The sequence below is a fragment of the Urocampus carinirostris genome, chromosome 4 (genome assembly GCF_059441175.1).
Source record: "Urocampus carinirostris isolate Australia breed hairy pipefish chromosome 4, RoL_Ucar_1.0, whole genome shotgun sequence".
In the NCBI taxonomy this organism is placed as follows: Eukaryota; Metazoa; Chordata; class Actinopteri; order Syngnathiformes; family Syngnathidae; genus Urocampus; species Urocampus carinirostris.
Window position 1 is genome coordinate 7,189,620 of NC_142352.1, and position 22,015 is coordinate 7,211,634.

The 22,015-nt window shown below is 41.3% G+C and overlaps 1 protein-coding gene across 3 annotated transcripts in view; it reads left to right on the forward strand.

Annotated features, from left to right (window-relative positions):
- The window catches only part of ano1a (anoctamin 1, calcium activated chloride channel a), an 80,792-nt gene that overhangs the window by 51,044 nt on the left and 7,733 nt on the right, over window positions 1–22,015 (forward strand). For all 3 annotated transcript variants that reach the window (XR_015850239.1, XM_088333537.1, XM_088333538.1), the window contains 7 exons: window positions 6,665–6,739; window positions 9,584–9,791; window positions 9,904–10,015; window positions 12,968–13,025; window positions 13,128–13,228; window positions 16,729–16,871; window positions 19,611–19,763. Coding sequence is in view for 2 of the 3 variants with exons in the window: in XM_088333537.1 (XP_088189663.1) it covers window positions 6,665–6,739; window positions 9,584–9,791; window positions 9,904–10,015; window positions 12,968–13,025; window positions 13,128–13,228; window positions 16,729–16,871; window positions 19,611–19,763 (850 nt within the window). In the remaining variant the exon portion in view is untranslated. The remainder of the gene's footprint in view (window positions 1–6,664; window positions 6,740–9,583; window positions 9,792–9,903; window positions 10,016–12,967; window positions 13,026–13,127; window positions 13,229–16,728; window positions 16,872–19,610; window positions 19,764–22,015) is intronic.

The following is a 22,015-nucleotide window of genomic DNA, read 5'->3' on the forward strand; positions in this document are numbered from 1 at the left end:
AATTGGCCGCGTCACTGAATAAGCCGCAGGGTTGAAAGTTTGGGAAAAAAGTAGCGGCTTATAGTCCGGAATATACGGTATATTAAATTATGGCAGGGGTCTAGTCCAGCGTGTATAGTGCCGTAAAATATATTTCTTCATGATTTCTGTGTTTTTTGCATATTTATCACGCACAAAGGTTTCAGACCATCACACCAATTTTAATACCACACTGAGGCAACCTAAGGAAATACAAAATGAAGTTTTGAAATGTTGATTCCATTTGTTAAACAGAAATCAAACATTTACGATGATTGGTAATGAGTCTTCCACAACGCTGTGGTGGAATTTTGGCCCACTCTTCCTTGCAAAATTGTTTCAAATCTGCTATATTTTTTCATGATGACTGATTTGGATCACCTGGGCCCGTTCATTTGGCCCCAGCCGCTGCAGGCTACCTGATTGGTTCCCTGTCCTTTTCAAGCCCAGTGCTTTCACTCACCTGTTGTCAGTCCGTCAGCGAACCTCTGTTTCTACCAGGCAAGCATTTTGACTCTGAGGGCTGTGGGTATCAAAGAACAGCAACATGATTGGCCGATCATGTAATGGTCTAAACAACAAACAGCAGTGCGCAATAGTAGTTAAAATAACTGGCATCCTATGAAATCTCATTTAAAGGTGTCCAATATTAAAAACGTATCGAGACCCCAGCCGGTTGGTCATCAGTGTCTCTAATCCCACTTTTTACTTCCCACTTTTGAAGTTTCAGGTTCTGAATATTTTTGTCTTTGTCAAAGACTTACTTTTGTCACGGTTGCCATGGCGCCCAATTGGCCCCGCCCGTGTGGCGCCAGCTGCGGTCTTGTTGACAGATTGGCTTCCCTTCTATTTAAGCTCAGTGCTCTCACCCACCCTTTGTCAGCCCGTCAACGAACCTCCGCACCCACAAGACGTGGGTTTTAGAGTTTCCTGCTTTTGTTTCCTGTCCGGTATCGTTCCCGTCTATTTTGTCCTGTTTAATATCGATCTCCAGTTTCGTTCCCGTCTAGTTTGTCCTGTTTAATTTTGATATCCAGTTTTGATATCAGTCCTGTCTGTCCCGTCCTGTCCGGTATCGACCCCCTCTGTCCGATATCTGCTTAGTGAGTAATGATGACATACTGCAACAATGCCACCGGTTCGGTTATTGTTAGTCAGTGGATGGGCTTGTTGTCATAAGTGGGGGGCAGTGTCACGACCAGAACCAAATCAGGACCCAATTGCGTAACGTTTACCACAAGTTTTATTGAAAGAAAGAGAAAGGGTTGCGCCCGCGAACCGGTGCTGGCTGGACGCGGGAAGCAAGTCGCTCTCGCAATTCGATTGTGGTCTAAATATAGAAGTGGATCTTCCGTAGCGGGCGATGGGGGTGTCAGGGACGGAAAAACAGGTCGATAGCCGAGACAGGAGAGCAAAAACGTGGTCGGGGTCAGAAACCGGTCGTAAGCTAGGACAGGAGAGCAGACGTGGTCGGGATCAAAAGGGGGTCGTAAGACTTGACGGGAGAGCAGACGTGTTTGTTGTCAAAAATGGGACGTAGCCGAAGACAAGTAGGGAGATCAGGAACGGGCAGGTGGAAAATAGGGTGCAAAAACGGGACAGGCGGGAGACAGGACGGGACAGACAGGATTGATAATAAAACAGGATATCGAAATAAAACAGGAAAAACTAGACGGGAATGAAACTGGAAACCGATATTAACCAGGGCAAAATAAACGGGAACAATACCGGACGGGAAATACCAACAGGAAACAGGACCGAGTCAAAACCCACGTCTTGCGGGGCAGAGGTTCGCTGACGGACAGTCAAAGAAAGAGTGAGAGCACTGAGCTTAAATAGACGGAAAGCCAATCTGTCAACGAGCCGCAGCTGGCGCCACCCGGGTGGGGCTAATTGGCAACCGTGACATAAACATGTCTTCTTCGTTGGATATTGCTTCTTGTCATCCGTTCGTTTCGCCAAATTGTTTCTGTTTACAAATAAATAGACTCGTAAAAAGTTCCCCAATATGCTAGCTAGCCCTTCCGTTCATGCTAGTTTTATTCATGCACAAAGTTACATTAACCTTGCCTCTTCCTCAGCACATATATTCCACTTCTCACTCTTACCTTTACTGCTCAGGCGCCCCCTAGCGGCCGTTAGAAGAAACTCAGAAATTAAATGCATCACTGTATAAGCCGAAGAGTTAAAAGCTTGTGACAAAAAGTGAGGCTTATAGTACGGAATTAAAAGTACTTCTATTGCGTTCCAGATTGGCTTTCCTTCTATTTAAGCTCAGTGCTCTCACTCACCCTTTGTCAGTCCGTCAATGAACCTCTGCCCCGGAAGACTGGGGTTCCGATTCGGTCCTGTTTCCTGTTGGTATTGTTCCTGTTTATTTTGTCCTGTTTCATATAGGTTTGCAGTTTCTTTCCCCTCTAGTTTTGTCCTGTTATTTATTCTCATCAGTTTTCGTTCCCGTCTAGTTCTGTCCTGTTTATTTTCGATATCCTGTTTCAATATCAATCCTGTCCGGCCCGCCCTGTCCGGTATCGACCCCATCTGTCCGATACCCGCTCGGGCAATTGGTATTGATCTCGTCGGTCTCTGGCTTCCTGTCGTTCCACGCCAGACCGCTGCCTAACGTGCATGACTCCCCATTTCCCGTAAAATAAAGGCTTGTGTGAGAAACGTCACGCATTTGGGTCCTGATCCGGTTCATGACAACCAGACATTTATTATTGTCAACTTATTGGCACCAGGACTCAATAAATTCGAATGTACTTTACAGTTTTCACCATTTGGAGAAGGTATAGAAAGCTACAGTGGTCATGGTCCTTCTTTGATGGTTTAGCCTTGTTTCATAACGATGACACTACAACAGGCCCCTGTCCTTTTAAATTTAAAGAAATATGCATACAATTGGAAAATAAACTCTTATTAGTTTTGTGTATAAACAGTTATCAACCATTGTTTCTGTTTATAGATTAAAAGACTGTCCTCATCTCTTGACCCATTTCCCAACTGATTTGACTATGACTTGGTTGCTGGCGGCTGAATTAGCTATGCTCCACTGGAGACACACAGTAATTAGATTTCTGTTTTGTTTTTTTGTTTTTTTGAGGTACGAGCAGAGCATAAGCAAGCTAAGCAGCTGCTTAGGGCCACTAGGGGTCCCTATCATCACTTTGTGTGTCCACTCAAAAATACTTCTACAGAAATAAAATATAAATAATACACAATAACTCTCATCTCATCTCATTAGCTGCACCGCTTATCCTCAGTAGGGTCGCGGGGGTGCTGGAGCCCATCTCAGCAATCATCGGGCAGTGGGCAGGGGACACCCTGAACTGGTTGCCGGCCAATCGCAGGGCACATAGGGACAGACAACTCGCTCGCTCATTCACACCTAGAGATAATTTGGACCAATCCACCTGAAATGCATGTCTTTGGACTGTGGGAGGAAACCGTAGTGCCCGGAGGAAATCCACACAAGGACGGGGAGAACATACAAACTCCGCACAGTAAGTCCGGTAGGATTTGAACCCACACAGGAGGTTCCCAAGACCTTAGAACTGTGCCGCACACGCGCTAACCACTGCGCCGCCGTACTGCCCATACACAATAACTAAAAAAACTAAATATCAAATATAGTGCTTCAAAACAGGGACCTCATATATTATTTTTGCTTTTATTCATTAAAAAATGTATATAATTACGACAAACATAGTACGACAGTAATACAATTTTACAAAATGCTACTACCGAATTAGGTACTCCAAAAATCCTACAAAAAGACAACTATATTAATATTACAAAAACACTAAAGAAATGACAAAAATACTACAAAAAAATCTACAAAAATACTACTAAAATACTGCTTTAGAAATACATTAATTTTACTTCTGCTGAAATACTACAAAAATACCAATACTATAATATAAAAATCTACTAGAGAAATATGACCACAAAAACACTACTACAAGAGATTACGACAAAAATAGTGCAAATGACACCTATAGCGATACTACAAAAATTCTCCAATGGAAATATCACAAAAAATACTACAAAAATAAAAGTACAGTAACACTGTACTACAAAAATACTAAAGAAATACTACAGATAAACAACAACCATTTTATATGGAAATAATACAGAATACAACAGAGATAGTACAAAAATACCCCCCAAAAATAATACTGTCAAGACCAGAACGGAGACAGGACCCACTTGCGTTACGTTTCTCTCAGTTTTATTGGAATAAAGGAAAGGGTTGCCCCCACGATCCAGTGATCGCTGGGCGCGGGAAGCAGGTCGCTCTGAACGCGGAAGTGGGACTTCTGTGGCGAGCGATGGCGGTGTCGGGAACGGAAAAAAACGGGTCAGTAGCTGGGACAGGAGAGCAAAAATATGGTCGGGGTCGGAAACGAGTAGAAAGCCAGGAGAGTAGACGTGGTCAGGTTCAGAAAACGGGTCGAAGCCGGGAAACAGACGGGAGCAAAAACAGGTGGGAGTCAGGTTTGAAAAAGCTTGCCTAGAATACACTGACGGGACGGGAGAGTAGATGTGGTCAGGATCAAAAACAGGTCGAAGCCGGGAAACAGGCTTGCCTGGAGTACACTGAGGTTCGCAGATGGACTGACAAAAGGGGACAGATAGGAGTGGGTTAAAATAGGGACAGAGAGCCAATCGGAGTCCGAGGCAGTTGGCGCCAAAAGAGCGGGCACAGGTGCCTCACATCGGTAATCATGACAAATACTACAGTAATACTACAAAAACACTATAAATAAACTACTGCAATAATACAAAAATACGATGAAAATACTACAGATATACAAAAATAATCTACTTTCAAAATACAACAAAAGTACTACAGACATACTCCAATGGAAATACTACTTAAAATTTCCTCAGAAATACTACATAAAATACTACAAAAATAAAACTGCAGTAAGACTACAAAAAACTATAGAACTTCAATAAAAATCTGACTTCAGGAATACTAAAAAAACTACAGTAATGTTTCAAAACTTAATAACAAATGGAGTGCTTAAAACCGGGACCTAATATACTATTTTGCTATAATTGTGGTGGTTTCAAAACCAATTTGATGAAATTAAGAAGTATAACATGTCCCATGCGGCCCTTGTCTCCAAATAGTAGCCTACTCCTGGAGTAGAACATAAAATGAGTTATAGTATACTATATGCAATTTATCAAGTACCGTATTTTCCGCACTATAAGGCGCACCGGGTTATAGGGCGCACCCCGAAAAAATAGTTTTTGGTCCAAGTTTTGACATAGATAAGACGCACCGGATTATAAGGCGCTACAATGGGAACGTGGACAAAACAGTCAGATGATTCAGTCCAACTGATTACCCCCTTAACATTCCCAAAGCTTGCAAAGAAGCAAATACGTGTCGTAGACATGTGCGGATGCGGTGTCCATACGATGTCACTCAAATGCGTCATTTCAAATATCATTCGGAAGGTTAAAGTCTTGGGATTCAAGAAATGCTAACCATTCCTTAGTATCTATTTTCTTTTTCGCTCGCAATTTTACTGTGCATATGACAATAAACACTTGGAATTGAGTTTAATTTAAGAATAGACACTCCATTCCATCCATTATCTGCACCGCTTATCACAGAAACATCGAGTTCAGTCTGAAACAAGATACAGGGACAATATAAAACCCGGAGTAGCTCACCGAAGTCGTTGTGTTCATAATAATGTGCAGCCAATGTCCTCTTATATCCGTGAGGGTAGTAAATCCAGGAGAATACAATATTTACAAATACAGAATAGAAAAAAATGCTTTCTCTATGCCGTCAGCCACGTGCCATAAACATTCATCTCTTTTGGCCAATTGCAGGCTTTGTGTTGCCGTTTAAGCCAATGCCAGCCTGTAAATGATAAAAAGGATCCGCCTCTTGACCTCCGAATAACTTTAGCCAATAGTGATCGATTCAAATGATGATTGACACATTGGTTAGCCAATGAAACGCCGGTAAATAAATCCCAGCATAGACCGCGTACTACTTGGCGTTCGGGGGAAAATCGAGTCGGCGGCTGCAAGTTAGTTGGAAAACTTTGCAATTTTAAAATTGATCCATAAATAAGGCGCACTGTATTATAAGGCGCATGGTCAGCTTTTGAAAAAAATAAAGGCTTTTAGGTGCGCCTTATAGTGCGGAAAATACGGTAATTTGGGGCCCCAGATCTAATTTTGCTTAGGCCCCATGAAGGCTTGGGCCGGTCCTGGGTATGCGCATGTTATAGATATAGCCATCAAAGCCAAGTGTAGTGTATAGATTCAACATTCTTCCTCATGCCATGAGGCTCTTTAACTCCACCCGGCGGAGTAAAGGCCCACATTAAACCACACCCCCTACATTGCATATTACTGTACTTTTATTGCAGTGTGTATTTTATGTAGCACTATTTAAATACTCTATAGAACACGCTACATTGGGTATATTGTATTCCTTTTGCTTTATTATTGTATTGTTCTCAGCTCAGGGATGCTGCTGGAAATGTGAATTTCCCTGCGGGGATGAATAAAGTATCTATCCATCTATCTATCTATTACTTTTAATCATCGATTTGTAATGACGTTTCTGTGTATTCATTCTATGTCTATCCGATATTTTTTTTTCCATTAGGGGGAAAAAATGAAGCTGACTTGTATGGACAGGATGCCGGCTTACATGAATACTGTAGCCATAATGACCCTTATGGTGAGTCACACAACATCTCTTTTAAATGACATCTTTTAACATATACTGTGCTCTTAATGCTTAAATCGGTGAGTAAAATTTTAGCGAAATTCAATATCATTTCCAGGGCCGTTGCTAGCCATTTGGGTGCCCGAAGCACAAAAGCGTTTTTTATGGTATATGTATATTTTTTTGTAAAATATTGTTTTAACATTCTTTATATGGGATTTGTGTTAATAATTGAGTGATGTTAAAATAATATTTTACACAGACAACAAATTACCGTATTTTCCGCACTATAAGGCGCACCAGGTTATAGGGCGCACCCCGAAAAAATTGTTTTTGGTCCTATTTTTGACATACATAAGACGCACCGGATTATAAGGCGCTACAATGGGAACGTGGACAAAACAGTCCAACTTATTACCCCCTTAACATTCCCAAAGCTTGCAAAGACGGAAATACGTGTCGAGAACACGTGCGGATGCGGTGTCCGTAAGATGTCACTCAAATGCATCGTTCCATCATTCGGAAGGTTAAAGTCTTGGGATTCAAGAAATGCCAAACATTCCTTAGTTTCTATTTTCCTTTTCGCTCGCAACTTTATTGTATATATGACAATAAACACTTGGAATTGAGTTTAATTTAAAAATAGACACTCCATTCCATCCATTATCTCCACCGCTTATCACAGAAACATCGAGTTCAGTCTGAAACAAGATACAGGGAAAATATACGGCCGGAGTAGCTCACCGAAGTCGTTGTGTTCATAATAATGTGCAGCCGTGGTCCTCTTATATCCGTGAGTTTAGTAAATCCAGGAGAATAAAATACTTACAAATACAAAATAGTAAAAAAATGCTTTCTGTATGCCGTCAGCCACGTGCTATACGCATTCATCTTTTTGGGCCAATAGCAGGCTTTGTTTTGCCGTTCAAGCCAATGCCAGCCTGTAAATGATAAAAAGGATCCTCCCCTTGACCTCCGAATAACTTTAGCCAATAGTAATCCATTCAAATGGTGATTGACACATTGGTTAGCCAATGAAACGCCGGTATATAAATCCCAGCATACACCGCGGACTACTTGGCGTTCGCGGGAAAATCTAGTCAGCGGCTGCAAGTTAGTTGCAAGACTTTGCGAATTAATATTGATCCATAAATAAGGCGCACTGTATTATAAGGCGCATGGTCAGCTTTTGAAAAAAAGAAAGGCTTTTAGGTGCGCCTTATAGTGCGGAAAATACGGTAATTCGTTTTCACCTTAACAATCGAAAACCTTTACTGACAGTCGACATTGACAGTGAAAGAACGCCTCCTAGTGACGCGTTTCACTACCTGCCCAACACTATCGTTACCAAACTATTTTGTCTTGTTTTTTTCTTTTCTTTTTTTGGGCAATTTTGTTTTATTTTGGTGTTTTACTTGGTGAAAAATACTTGATTAAACCACAATCAAATTCAGTTTAATACACACACTTGTTTTGGTATTAAAGGCGCTCGCGTGAGACTCGCATCCAATTGGCCAGTGCGGCGTATGAGCCGACAAAAAAAAATAAACATGTCGAACCCTTTAAAACGGTGCGCCAAATGGGTGTGAAAGAACGGTACAAAAATGAGCTTTTTATGCTTAGATGTCTAGATAGATAGATGTCTAGACAGATAGATGTCTAGATAGATGTCTAGATAGATAGATCGGTAGATGGATAGGTACATAGGTCGATAGGTAGATGTCTAGATAGATGTCTAGATAGATATCTAGATAGATTTGATAGACAGACAGACGGATCGAAAGATAGATAGATAGATAGATAGATAGATAGATAGATAGATAGATAGATAGATAGATAGATAGATAGATAGATAGATAGTTGTCTAGATGGATGGGTGTCTAAATAGATGTCTAGATGGATTGAAAGCTGGGTGTCTAGATAGATGTCTGGATCGATGTATAGATGGAAAAAAATTCTAGGTGTCTAGATAGATGTCTAGGTAGATGTCTAGATAGATAGATGTCTAGATAGATAGATAGATAGATAGATAGATAGATGGATAGGTGTCTAGATAGATGTCTAGATGGGTGTCTAGATAGATGTCTGCAACGATGGATAGATGGAATAATGTCTAGATATATAGATAGCTGTCTAGATAGATGGATGGGTGTCTAGATGGATAGAAAGCTGGGTGTTTATATAGATGTCTGGATCGATTTATAGATGGAAAAAATTCTGGATGTCTAGATAGATAGATAGCTGTCTAGATAGATGACTAGATGGATAGGTGTCTAGATAGATGTATCGGTAGATAGATAGATAGCTGGGTGTCTAGATAGATGTCTAGATGGATAGGTGACTAGAAAGATAGAAAACTGGGTTTCTAGATAGATGTCTGGATCGATGGATAAATATCTAGATGTCTATGGATGTCTAGTTGGATAGATAGCTGTCTAGACAGATGTCTAGATAGATGACTAGATTAATAGGTGTCTAGATAGATGACTAGATGGATAGTTGTCTAGATAAATGTCTAGATAGATAGATAGCTGTCTAGATAGATGACTAGATTAATAGGTGTCTAGATAGATGTCTAGATAGATGACTAGATGGATAGTTGTCTAGATAAATGTCTAGACAGATAGATAGCTGTCTAGATAGATGCCTAGATCGAAAGATGCCTAGATAGATGGATAGGTGTCTAGATAAATGTCTAGATGGACAGGTGTCTAGATAGATTGATGGGTGTCTAGATAGATGACTGGATTGAGGATAAATGGGAAAATATCCAGATGTCCAGATAGATGTTGAGATAGATGTCGAGACAGATCTATGTTAATCTGATTTTCTTCTCTCTGCCGTTACTTTATACAGATTGCAGTGACTTTTGTCATGGTTTTTGGGGTGGTCCTCTACCGGATCACCATCAAAACAGCCTTAGAAATCACCCGTACCAACAACCCCGACCTAAGGTACAATGTCCGAGCCACCGTGAAAACCACTGCCGCCATCATCAACCTCATCATCATCATCGTTTTAGATGAAATCTATGGCGCAGTAGCACGCTGGCTCACTGTACTCGGTAAGGAGAAAAATCACAAAGATATACTTCAAATCTCAGATGTATAGTTCTCATTAACTACACATATTCAATTCAAGTGACATGTTTTTTTTTCCCCTTCGATCTTTCGCAGAGGTTCCCAAAACCGACAAAAGCTTTGATGAGAGGCTCATCTTCAAGACTTTTATTTTGAAGTTTGCTAACGCGTTCACACCCATCGTTTATTTGGCCTTTTTTAGGGGAAGGTAAGAAATCACACCAACCATTCCTTAGTTTCTATTTTCTTTTTCGCTCGCAACTTTACTGTGCATATGACAATAAACACTTGGAATTGAGTTTAATTCAAAAATAGACACTCCATTCCATCCATTATCTGCACCGCTTATCACAGAAACAGCGAGTTCAGTCTGAAACAAGATATATAGCCGGAGTAGCTCACCGAAGTCCTTGTGTTCATAATAATGTGCAGCCGTGGTCCTCTTATATCCGTGAGTGTAGTAAATCCAGGAGAATAAAATATTTACAAATACAGTATAGTAAAAAATGCTTTCTGTATGCCGTCAGCCACGTGCTATACACATTCATCTTTTTCGGCCAATTGCAGGCTTTGTTTTGCCGTTTAAGCCAATGCCAGCCTGGAAATGATAAAAAGGATCCGCCTCTTGACCTCCGAATAACTTTAGCCAATAGTGATCGATTCAAATGATGATTGACACATTGGTTAGCCAATGAAACGCCAGTAAATAAATCCCAGCATACACCGTGGCGTTCGCGGGAAAATCTAGTTGGCGGCTGCAAGTTAGTTGCAAGACTGCGAATTAATATTGATCCATAAATAAGGTGCACTGTATTATAAGGCGCATGGTCAGCTTTTGAAAAAAATAAAGGCTTTTAGGTGCGCCTTATAGTGCGGAAAATACAGTAGTTTAACATGTGATATTGTACATGTGTTTCGTTATATCATATATATTGTTAATTAACATTTTGTTGTGAGATCCTGAGTTGCTCGACATGAATGAGGTTTATTATAATAAGTGTTCAAAAATGAAGTCGCTTGGACGTTCACTGTAGAAGGAAAAAATACATGCAAATATAATTAAGTAGAATAATACATTTTCTTTGATTGGCTGGCAACCAGTTCAGGGTGTCCCCTGCCCACTGCCCGAAGATTGCTGGGATGGGCTCCAGCACCCGGGTGACCATACTGAGGATAAGCGGTGCAGCTAATAAGATGAGATGAGAATACATTTTCTTATTCAAATTATGAATTCATTTTCTGTATTAAATTATTGTTGGTAAAATACTGATTAAAGGGATCACCACAAATCTGTCTTTTTTCATTTTCTTATTTTATACTTCCTTTTTTTCTCAACTTCTCTATACAACATAATAATTTGTAATATAATGCATCAAAGCAAGTGAGCCGTTGGAGAGCCGGCTCTCTTTAATGAGTTGAGCCGAAAAAGCCGGTTCTCTAAAAAGAGACGGACTTCCTATCACTACATAACTACCACATGAAATCTGAGGCTGCAGACGACTGCGCACAGTAGCATCAAACCGCTGGGTTCGTTTGCAATGAAAAAAAAAAACGATACCGAGATAGAGGCTACCGCGGCGAACTCGTTTGACTTGATTTGCCGTTTCTTGATAGTCGTGTTAACTGGATGGTACCCATAATTGACAAATTTGCCTTTTTCCGTACAGATTTTCTTGTACGTCGTACACATCTTAAAATGCATAATAAACGTACTTTGTACGGCAAAAACGTACATGTTGACAGGTATGTCCTCTACATCAAGGGTCGGAAACCTATGGCCCGCGAGCCATATATGGCTCCTTTCAATTGTACTCATGCAAATGTCATTTATTAGGGTTCCAATTTTGATAAGTGCACAGTCAAGTCCAGTGCTCGCATAGTAGATGTGCCGCTATTGGCCGGACTATAAAGAGCATGCATCCCACTAAAAAATCCAGTCAAGGTCTCACACCAATAGACACCATTTTGGCTGTATGTTGCTAAGGAATCCTTTGCAAAAAAGGTTCACTCCTGAGACAGTTTATAATGAAAAGCAACAGAAAAAACTGTAATCATCCAGAACCAAGCACACAGAGCAATTTGATTGGATGAGCAGTAGGGGTGGGCAGAGCTACGGATATAGCGCACTTCTCGCTGTCCAGCGGCGTCTGTACCGAAGGTAAATACGTCAGAATTCTCATTTGCAGTATTTTGTGACATTTTTACAAAAGAACTCTGCTCGCACCTTGTTTTAAAAATATTATTTATGAAAAAAAATTAAGGTCAAAATGTGTCACGACCAGCACACAGGGTAGAACCAATCGCGTAACGTTTTCTCACAATTGTATTGAAAGACAGAGGAATGGCAGCGCCACCGATTCGATGCTCACTGGCCGCGGGAAGCAAGTCGCTCTCGTACTCGGATTGTGATCCGAACACTGAAGTGGATCATCTGTAGCGATCAATGGCGGTGTCAGGGAGGGAAAATCGGGTCGGTAGACGGGAGTGGGAGAGAAAGGCGTGGTCGGGGTCGGAAACGAGTCGTAAGGCAGAACTGGAGAGTAGACGTAGTCAGGGACAAAAGGGGTCTTAAGCTGGGACGGCAGAGCAGACGTGGTCGGGATCAAAAACGGGTCATAACCGGAGACAGACGGGAGCAAAAACGGGACAGGTGGGAGTCAGGGTCGAAAAAGGCTTGCCTAGTATACACTGAGGTTCCCAGACGGACTGACAACAGGGGACAGACAGGACTGGGTTCAAAAAGTGACAGGGAGCCAATCAGAACCCACGGCAGTTGGTGCCACATGAGCGGGCACAGGTGATTCAAATCTGTAATCATGACAAAATGAGCCTCAACGAAGAAATTGCGAAAGGGAGGCAAATGTGGTACACAGGTGTACGACTATTTTCGGTTAGTTTGACTCGGCTATTTTCAGTAAGACACCGAATTCCGTCTCGCGCATAGAAACATTTTCTGCACATATTTTTTTGTCGAATACCAATTTGGTTGAGCATTGAGGCAGTTGAGGACCGGGGTACCACTTTACTTTTCAGTTGAACTACACCATAAAGATACATCAAAACGGTAAAAATAGTACGCACTGTCCCTTTAAGGCAGGGCAACCACTCAAAAAGCAGTAGGTGTCAATGTATGTGCTTAAAACATGTTCTTGTTTCCTAGGCTTGTTGGAAGGCCAGGGAAATACTTGTATGTTGTGGAATCATACAGAATGGAAGAGGTAGTGTGATGTTTTTATTCTTATTTTATTTTACATTTTAATTGTAATATTTTTTTTGATGAATCGTTGGACTCCACCTGAGCAAAATGTTTTGTTTTCCAGTGTGCCGACGCAGGTTGTCTCATGGAGTTATGTATCCAGTTGTGCATTACCATGCTTGGGAAGCAGCTCATTCAAAACAACCTGTTTGAGATTGGGATACCGTAAGTCACATGTGTCAAACAGGCGGCCCGCGGGCCAGATCAGGCCCACCAATGCCTTAAATCCGGCCCGCAAGACAACAGTGAGAGAAGCGCAAGAGGAAAATGAGCTGTAGTTTTCAATATTTCCACCGGATGTCACCAAAGCCAGTTAACACTTGCAAAACAATTGTGGTTGTATTTCTGCATTTCTCTCTGACTCACTTCTTTTTTATTGATTTCTCCCTCTTTTTCTTTCTCCTGTTCACTCTCTTTCTCTCTCTTTTCTCTATTTCCCTCTCACTCTCTAACTCTTTTTCTCTGTCTTGCTCTCTTTCCATTTTCTCTCTCTAATTTACACTTGAATTCTTTTTCTTTCTGTTTTTCTTTCTTTCTCTCCCTCTCTCTCTCTCTCTCTCTCTCTCTCACTTCACTTTGTCTCTTTTTCTCCTACTGACTCTTTTTCTTTCTGCCTTTTCACTTCTCTTATTCTTTTTATCTTTCTCTTTTTTCACTTTCTTTTTCTCTCTATACTCATTTCCCCCTTCTTCTCCATTCATATCTCTATTCTGCTCTCTCTATTTCTCTCACTGTTACTCTATCTCCCTCGTTCTCCTTATCTGTTTATCGCTCTCTCGTTTCCTCCCTCTCTTTCTCTGTCTTTTTCTCCCTCTCTCTTTCTCTTAAATTTACTAGTCCGGCCCCCGTGAGATTTTTTTATAGCATTTGTGGCCCCCAGCTAAAACGAGTTTGACACCCCTGCCGTAAGTGCTAAACCAAGGGTGTCAAACTCATTTGAACTCGGGGGCCACACGATAGAAAAAACATTCTGTCGGGGGCCGGACTAGTAGATTAAAGAGAAAGAAAAAGAGAGATTAAAAAAATGAGAGAAAGAGGAAGGGAAAATGAGAGAGGGCGGGACAAAGAAAGAAAAACAGAGTGATAAGTTGGTCGTTTTGGTTGTGATACTTCTCAGAATTCACTGTGTGAATATAACTTGTTTTTATATCCCTAAATATAAAAGCAATCTTTCACACACACACACAAATGAAGTAACGTTTCAATAATCAGTCTAATTGCATCTCTTGTACGTTTATCAGTCTTGTACTCTTTTATTTTGAAGTCGCATTTCCGGTGTATTTTTCCTGTTTCCTGTGTGAATAAAGTAGCTTCACACACGGGAGGAGTCAGTGCTGCCGAGGTCCTGGCCCGGACGGGCCACAGGACAGTGCTCTCCCGCTTGGGAATTTTATTTACCTTAATGCTTGTTTTTATTTGAATAATTTTGCCAACAAAGAGTTTATATATAAGTTTTAACTTTAACACAGAGAGTGGGAGAGAGCGTGAGAAACAAAAGAGATAAAAAGTCATGAGAGAGGGGGAAAAGAAAGGGAGTGGAAGAAAGAAATCCAAAGGGAAATAGAAAGACAGAAGGAGAGAAAAGAGAAAAGAAAGTGCAGAGGGTATAAAGGGAGAAAGAGAAAAGAGAGAAAATGAAAAAAGGAAGTTTAGAGCAAAAGAGGTTAAAAGACACAGAGAGAGAAAGAGACAAAGAGCAACAAAGGAAGAGAAAAAGAGAGACACAGAAAGTGAAAGAGACAGAGACAGAGTGGGGGGAAAGGGGTGGAAGAGAGAGAGAGAGAGACACGATAGAACAAACATTCTGTCGGGGGCCGGACTAGTAGATTAAAGAGAAAGAAAAAGAGGGTAAAGAAATAAGAGAAAGAGGGAGAGAAAAGGAGAGAGGGCGGGACAGAGAAAGAAAAAGAGAGGGAGAGAGTGTGAGAAACAAAAGATAAAAAGTCATGAGAGAGGGGGAAAAGAAAGGAAGAGGAAGAAAGAAATCCAAAGAAAAATAGAAAGACAGAAGGAGAGAAAAGAAAGTGCGAAGGGTAGGAAGAGAGAAAGAGAAACGAGAGAAAAGGAAAAAAGGGAAGTTAGAGCAAAAGAGGTTAAAAGACACAGAGAGAGAAAGAGACAAAGAGCAACAAAGTAAGAGAAAAAGAGAGACATAGAGAGTGAAAGAGACAGAGACAGCGTGGGAGAAAAGGGGTGGAAAAGAGAGAGAGAGAAAGAGAGAGAGAGAGAAATAAATACAAGTACAGTGTATTTGTGAGAGGCACCCGGCGTTGGCAACATCAAGTTGACATATTTCAACCTGCAGCTTGTTTTTCTCTTGCGCTTCTCTGAGTGTTGTCTCGCGGGCCGGATTCAATCCCTTCACGGGCCTGATCTGGAACAAATATCACTAACGACGAAAGAAGAACATAACCAACACTTATTACGACAGTGATTTATCACTGTGCAAGGTTGTAAGCCCGATTTAGAATTGTATGTCTTTCGATGAAGACAGAAGATGACGATGTTTATCTGCAAATAGACCAAAAAGTTGTGCCGAGGCGCAACACTGGCAGCCCCGAAGTTTTCCGGGATTTGCAGTGAACTGCCACGATTGATCCTGTCTGTCCCGTCCTGTCCGGTATCCTGCTCGTGTATCCAGTATCCGGTATCGATCCCGTCTGTCCCGTCCTGTCCGGTATCTTGCTCCAGTATCCAGTATCCGGTATCGATCCCGTCTGTCCCGTCCTGTCCGGTATCTTGCTCCAGTATCCAGTTTCCGGTATCGATCCCGTCTGTCCCGTCCTGTCCGGTATCTTGCTCGTGTATCCTGTATCTGGTATTGATTCCGTCTGTCCGGTATCCTGCTCGTATATTCAGTATCTGGTATCGATCCCGTCTGGCCCGTCCTGTCCGGTATCTTGCTCGTGTATCCTGTATCTGGTATTGATTCCGTCTGTCCGGTATCCTGCTCGTATATTCAGTATCCGGTATCGATCCCGTCTGTCACGTCCTGTCCGGTATCTCGCTCGTGCATCCTCCATCAGGTATCGATCCCGTCTATTCCGTCCTGTCCGGTATCTGCTCGTGTATCATGTATCCGTCTGTTCAGATTCTGACATTTAGTTTTATTTAAATTTAAAGAAAATGTATTCATATCCAGCCATGTTTTTAGGTTAATTAATTCACTATTAATATTTGTGACTAGATTAATATAATTATAGCTGGAATAGAAAATGTTAGTGTCATCTGGAAATATGACAAATTTTAATAGTTTGGAAACATATCGTTTCTATATAAATTGAAAAGCTTTGGACCCAGGACAGAACCCTGTGGTACTCCACAACAGATGCCCATGTATCCAAATGTCAACTCTCCCATTTTCACATATTGTTGCCTCAAAAAGCTTTGAATCCATCCCAAGGATACTGTCCTGATGCCATCTAGTTAACAAATATTATCAGTTAACCACTTTGTGAACCATAAACAGTGGTTTCCTAAATGTTGCATTTCATAGAAAGTCTGTTACAGTTTTGTGAAAGTGGGCGAGTGAAAATGGCATGCACAGACACTCATTAGGTGGTGCTAAAGCTCCTGTTCCAGTGCTGCACACAAAAAAAGTGCAATCAGCCACAATAGAGCAGAAGTACATGGGAATTTCATCGTTTTCTTATTTTTTTGTTTAGAAAGCTGAAAAAAATGCTCCGCAAGAGGAAGTCTGAGCTAAATCCACACCAAAAAGAAGAGCTGGCCAAAACGTTGCAACAACACGAGAGGGATCATCTTCTTGGACCTTTTGCTGGTCTTAACCCCGAGTACATGGAAATGAGTAAGTTGAGTTGGTGTAAAGTAGGCTTAAACGTATTTACTCAAGGTGTGTATTTCTAATCAGTTTGATGTTCCTTTTGGCATCTCTTGGTCTTCCTGTCTTTGTTTGAAGGTGTTGGTACTTTTCCAGGGGGGGTGGTCTTTGGTCTTTTGTCTCAACATATCAGTACTTTTCCATGTCTTGTGATCTCAATGAAACACAGAAGTAGACGGGGGATGAGCGAGATTGAGATCGAGATTTAAGCGAAAGAGTATGGAAAGATCTCATCCCCCCGGTTGCAAAGTCTTTGACTGGTGCATTTTCTTCTACGGTTAGCCGATATTTTTTAGCTCTCCCACACTTCAGTGGTCGTTTTAGACCCGACAGTTGGGGAAAACAAATCTTGATTAGATGACTTTAAAGGTATTCACAGATTCTGCAAAATGTGAGGAAATAATACATGGCTTTTACATGAAATCTGTAGATATATTGTCTGTGTAGTCCAATAATTTTCTGAGACAACGCAGCTTGTTTCGTCTTTGATTTCCTAAGCTGTGACGTTATGTGAAGATCGGAGGCACCCGAGAAAGCCACTCACCCTATTGGTTTACGTCATCATTAGTCAAAGCCAAGTTTTGGTAGATTTTGTGCAGGATACCTAGGAGTTGTGTTGCAGGTGGAGCTAACGGGGGCTAACCCGGACTGATTAATGAAAGGGGGCCGCAGACTTTGGGAAAAAACATTTTTGGCCGACCGAAATCATCCAGTGAGCAGCCAGGGTAACGGGAAACTAACTACGAATAACAGCTACGGCAATAAACGCGAACCTAGCTGAGAATAGACCAATGGACAGGCTATCTGGCTGCTAACGGAGGCTAACCGGGACCGATTGACGAAAGGTGGAAAAACGCGAGGCTGGCCAAACAAAAAACATGCACGATTAGGAATTTCTAGAGCTGAATAATTGTCACACAAATATTCAAGATTGATAAATAGAATATATATTATATAAGCCAATATGATAATATGAGCTTAAAATTACCTATACCGTACACCTTAACATAGAATAGAAATTCAATGGTCCAGAAAGTCAATAAATCATCCAGACACAACAAAAAAGTTACAAGCAAAACGCCTACCTAAAAGGAGGCGAATGTCACAAGCCAGAAACGGAGACAGGACCCAGTAGCGTTTGTTTACTCAGTTTTATTGATAAAGAGATCCGATGATCGACGGACACGGGTAGCAGGTGGCAGGAACGCCCAAGTGGCACTTCCGTGTCGAGCGAGGCTACTCGTAGGCAGCAGGGATACTGGTCGCTAGCCGGGACGGGAGAGCAAGGGCAGTATCAAGTCCAGAAAAGAGATTCACAACAGGTATCAGGCAGGAAACAGGGCAAAACAGGTCGATGGTCGGGATGGAAGAGCAGGGCAGAAACGGGTCCAGAAACAGGTCGGGAACAGGTACCAGGCAGGAGAAAACAGTGCAGGAAAATGTCGGAAGGTATGGAGCTTGCCTAGCTGGGAGCATAGGTTCGCAAACGGTCTGACGGCTTCCTTTTGGAAGCCGGGGGTTTAAAAAGAGTCTTTGAACCAATCAGCGCTCAGGGCTGTTGGCGCCAATTGGGCAGTCACGGGTGCCACGAATCAGCAATCATGACAGCGAAGGCAAAGAAGAAACACGTGCCGTAATGGCGGGGGGTAAACGCAGATTTTGGAGGTCGAAGCAAGCAACTTGGACCAAACAGTCACAAGAGGCTAAGCAAAGTTTCAACTTCTCCAAGCAGATTTGAGCCGTCTGCAATCGCTATTCACTACAGTCTGTTTCGGAGCTGCTTCCCACGTTGTGTTAACGGGATTCGCCATGTTGAAAGTGATATATTCCTTCAATGATGTCACAGCTCTAGAGGAAATAAGCCAGATAGGTCCAGTTTGTGGGAACATTTCTCCAGTTCCTAGCGCGTAGAATATTTTAAAACATATCTGCAAAATTCTGGGGAGGAACACTAAGTGCTTTTTGTGAATACATTTAAATGTGTAAGATTGCAAAAGTCAATGGTGAGAAGATATTCCAGTAGTGTGTTTCGGAGCAGCCCTTATTGCCTTGCCCCAAAACATGAAAACGAGATGCAGGGAGATCTTGGCGGGAGAAGGAGAGCCGTTTATTTATCTTCCTCAGAGTTCAAAACAGAGTTCTCATTCGTCTAAGAGACGATCAGCTTTTTATATCCTCAGACAACATCTCATGTTACTTAGCACGTCCCCTCGCGATGACGCACTTGTTTTTCCCTCAATGTCCATGCTTTTCGGGAATTGACAATGTTTTTTCCAGAATGTTTTCGTCCTCTTTCGATTTTCCAAAGTTACACAATTTCCAAGAAACTCGTTGGGGTCGGCCTGACATCCAAATTCCTGGTTGACCGCATGTTCCACGCCAAGCAGAATGTTATTACTTGGCAGCCCAAGGCGATTAATAATAACATTCGCTGAGATTTACACTCGGGAGAAACAAGCCTGGAATTTCCCGTTTTAAACTAATGTGATCTCCTTATGTCAAGCTCGACTCTAATAAACCACAAGTAGGGGGGGGGAAACAACAAACTTAATGACACAATGTATTTTCTTATCTAAACTTTCATTCGGCTTCACGGCTCTCATATCCAACATCCATTTTATGGAATGTCATGTAACATCCTCTGTTGCTGAATCTTTTTGTTTTTTAAAAATTTCCATTCAACAAAAGCCACTTTGTTTTTTGTAGTCATTCAGTACGGGATGGTGACACTTTTTGTGGCCTCGTTTCCGCTGGCTCCTCTCTTCGCTCTTCTGAATAATATCATCGAGATACGTCTGGATGCCAAAAAGTTTGTGATGGAACTCCGAAGGCCGATTGGCGTCAGAGCCAAAAACATTGGTAGGTATTCCTCCTCACACAACAGTAATAGAAGGGCCAGTATTCTTCGTGGCGCTTGCTTTTTTCATGTCATGTTTATTTTTGACACCTTTAATCACAATGAGTATCAAAGGGCTACACAGACCACAGATTATTGCAAACTACAGTCTATTATTACACCATCCCCTGATCTAAAACCTACATGATGGCAAGGAAAAACTCAAAAACATGTAAAATAAAGTGAAGTCATGTTTATTTTTGACGCCCTCAATCACAATGAGTCTCAAAGGGCTACACAGACCACAGATAATTGCAAACTACAGACTATTATTACACCATCCCCTGATCTAAAACCTACATGATGGCAAGGAAAAACTCAAAAACATGTCAAATCAAGTCATGTTTATTTTTGACGCCCTTAATCACAATGAGTATCAAAGGGCTACACAGACCACAGATTATTGCAAACTACAGACTATTATTACACCATCCCCTGATCTAAAACCTACATGATGGCAAGGAAAAACTCAAAAACATGTCAAATCAAGTCCAGTCATGTTTACTTTTGACGCCCTTAATTACAATGAGTCTCAAAGGGCTACACAACCACAGATCATTGCAAACTACAGACTATTATTACACCATCCCCTGATCTAAAACCTACATGAGGGCAAGGAAAAACTCAAAAACGTGTCAAATCAAGTCAAGTCATGTTTATTTTTGACACCCTTAATCACAATGAGTCTCAAAGGGCTACACAGACCACAGATCAGTGAAAACTACAGACTATCATTACACCATCCCCTGGTCTAAAACCTACATGATGGAAAGGAAAAACTCAAAAACATGTCAAATCAAGTCAAGTCATGTTTATTTTTGACGCCCTTAATCACAATGAGTCTCAAAGGGCTGCACAAACGACAGATTATTGCAAACTACAGACTAATATGTCACCATCCCCTGATCTAAAACCTACATGAGGGCAAGGAAAAACTCAAAAACATGTCAAATAAAGTCAAGTCATGTTTATTTTTGACGCCCTTAATCACAAGGAGACTCAAAGGGCTGCACAGACCACAGATTATTGCAAACCACAGACTATTATGACACATTCCCCTGATCTAAAACCTACACATGGGCAAGGAAAAACTCAAAACATGTCAGATCAAATCAAGTCATGTTTATTTGTGACGCCCTTAATCACAAGGAGTCTCAAAGGACTGCTCAGATCAAAGACTATTGCAAACTACAGACTAATATTTCACCATCCCCTGATCTAAAACCTACATGAGGGCAAAAAAAAAAAAAAAAAACCTCAGCATGAGGAAAATAAAAAAAACCTTGAGAAGTTACCTTAACAAATAATACAATAAAATATAAAAGAAAATATTATATATAACAAAATGTCAAAAAATACAATAAAAATGGTTGTGGGCCCACCATTTCTGACCCAAACGAGAAAAATTTCCACTTCTCAAGTGCATCCAATGAAAAGATTGGGCAGTTCTAACCGGAGATAATAAAATCGAATCACATTTTTTTAAAAAAATACAAAATGACCAGCAAAACTAAAACAACTTTAAATACAATATATCAGTGTCTGAAATAACGTCTGCCCGGACGCCCAGGGCGTGCATCTTTTATGTCGGGCGTGCAACTCACAAAACGTCTCCGCCCGGGTGGCCGACAACTTTCTCCAGAAAAAAAAAATCAAACGTTTTCTTTATTCCGATCACATCACAGAATGAAAAGAAAAAATGGTAGAAGCCAAAGGCTTATAAGAGACCCGTCCCCAAAATAATTTTGAATACTTCTTCAATCAATCACTTGAACAAATTGTCATATCTTATATCATAATAACAATCCTTTGTTAATATAATGGTGCTTTCAAAGGCGGTATGAGCTTAATAGAATAGAATAGAATTTATCTCTTCAACAATAATTATTCAATCATTGATGATCCGCACTATAAGGCCCTCCTAAAAGTCTTAATTTTTTTCAAAAGCTGACCATGCGCCTTATAATACAGTGCGCCTTATATATGGCTCAATGGTGTGTCGCAAAGTCTTGCAACTAATGCAACAGCCGCCGACTAGATTTTCCCCCGAAGGTGAAGTAGTCCGCGGTGTATGATGGGATTTATATACCGGCGTTTCATTGGCTAACCAATGTGTCAATCATCATTTGAATCAATCACTATTGGCTAAAGTTATCCGGAGGTAAAGGGGGCGGATCCTTTTTATCATTTACAGGCTCGGATAGGCTAAAGGGGC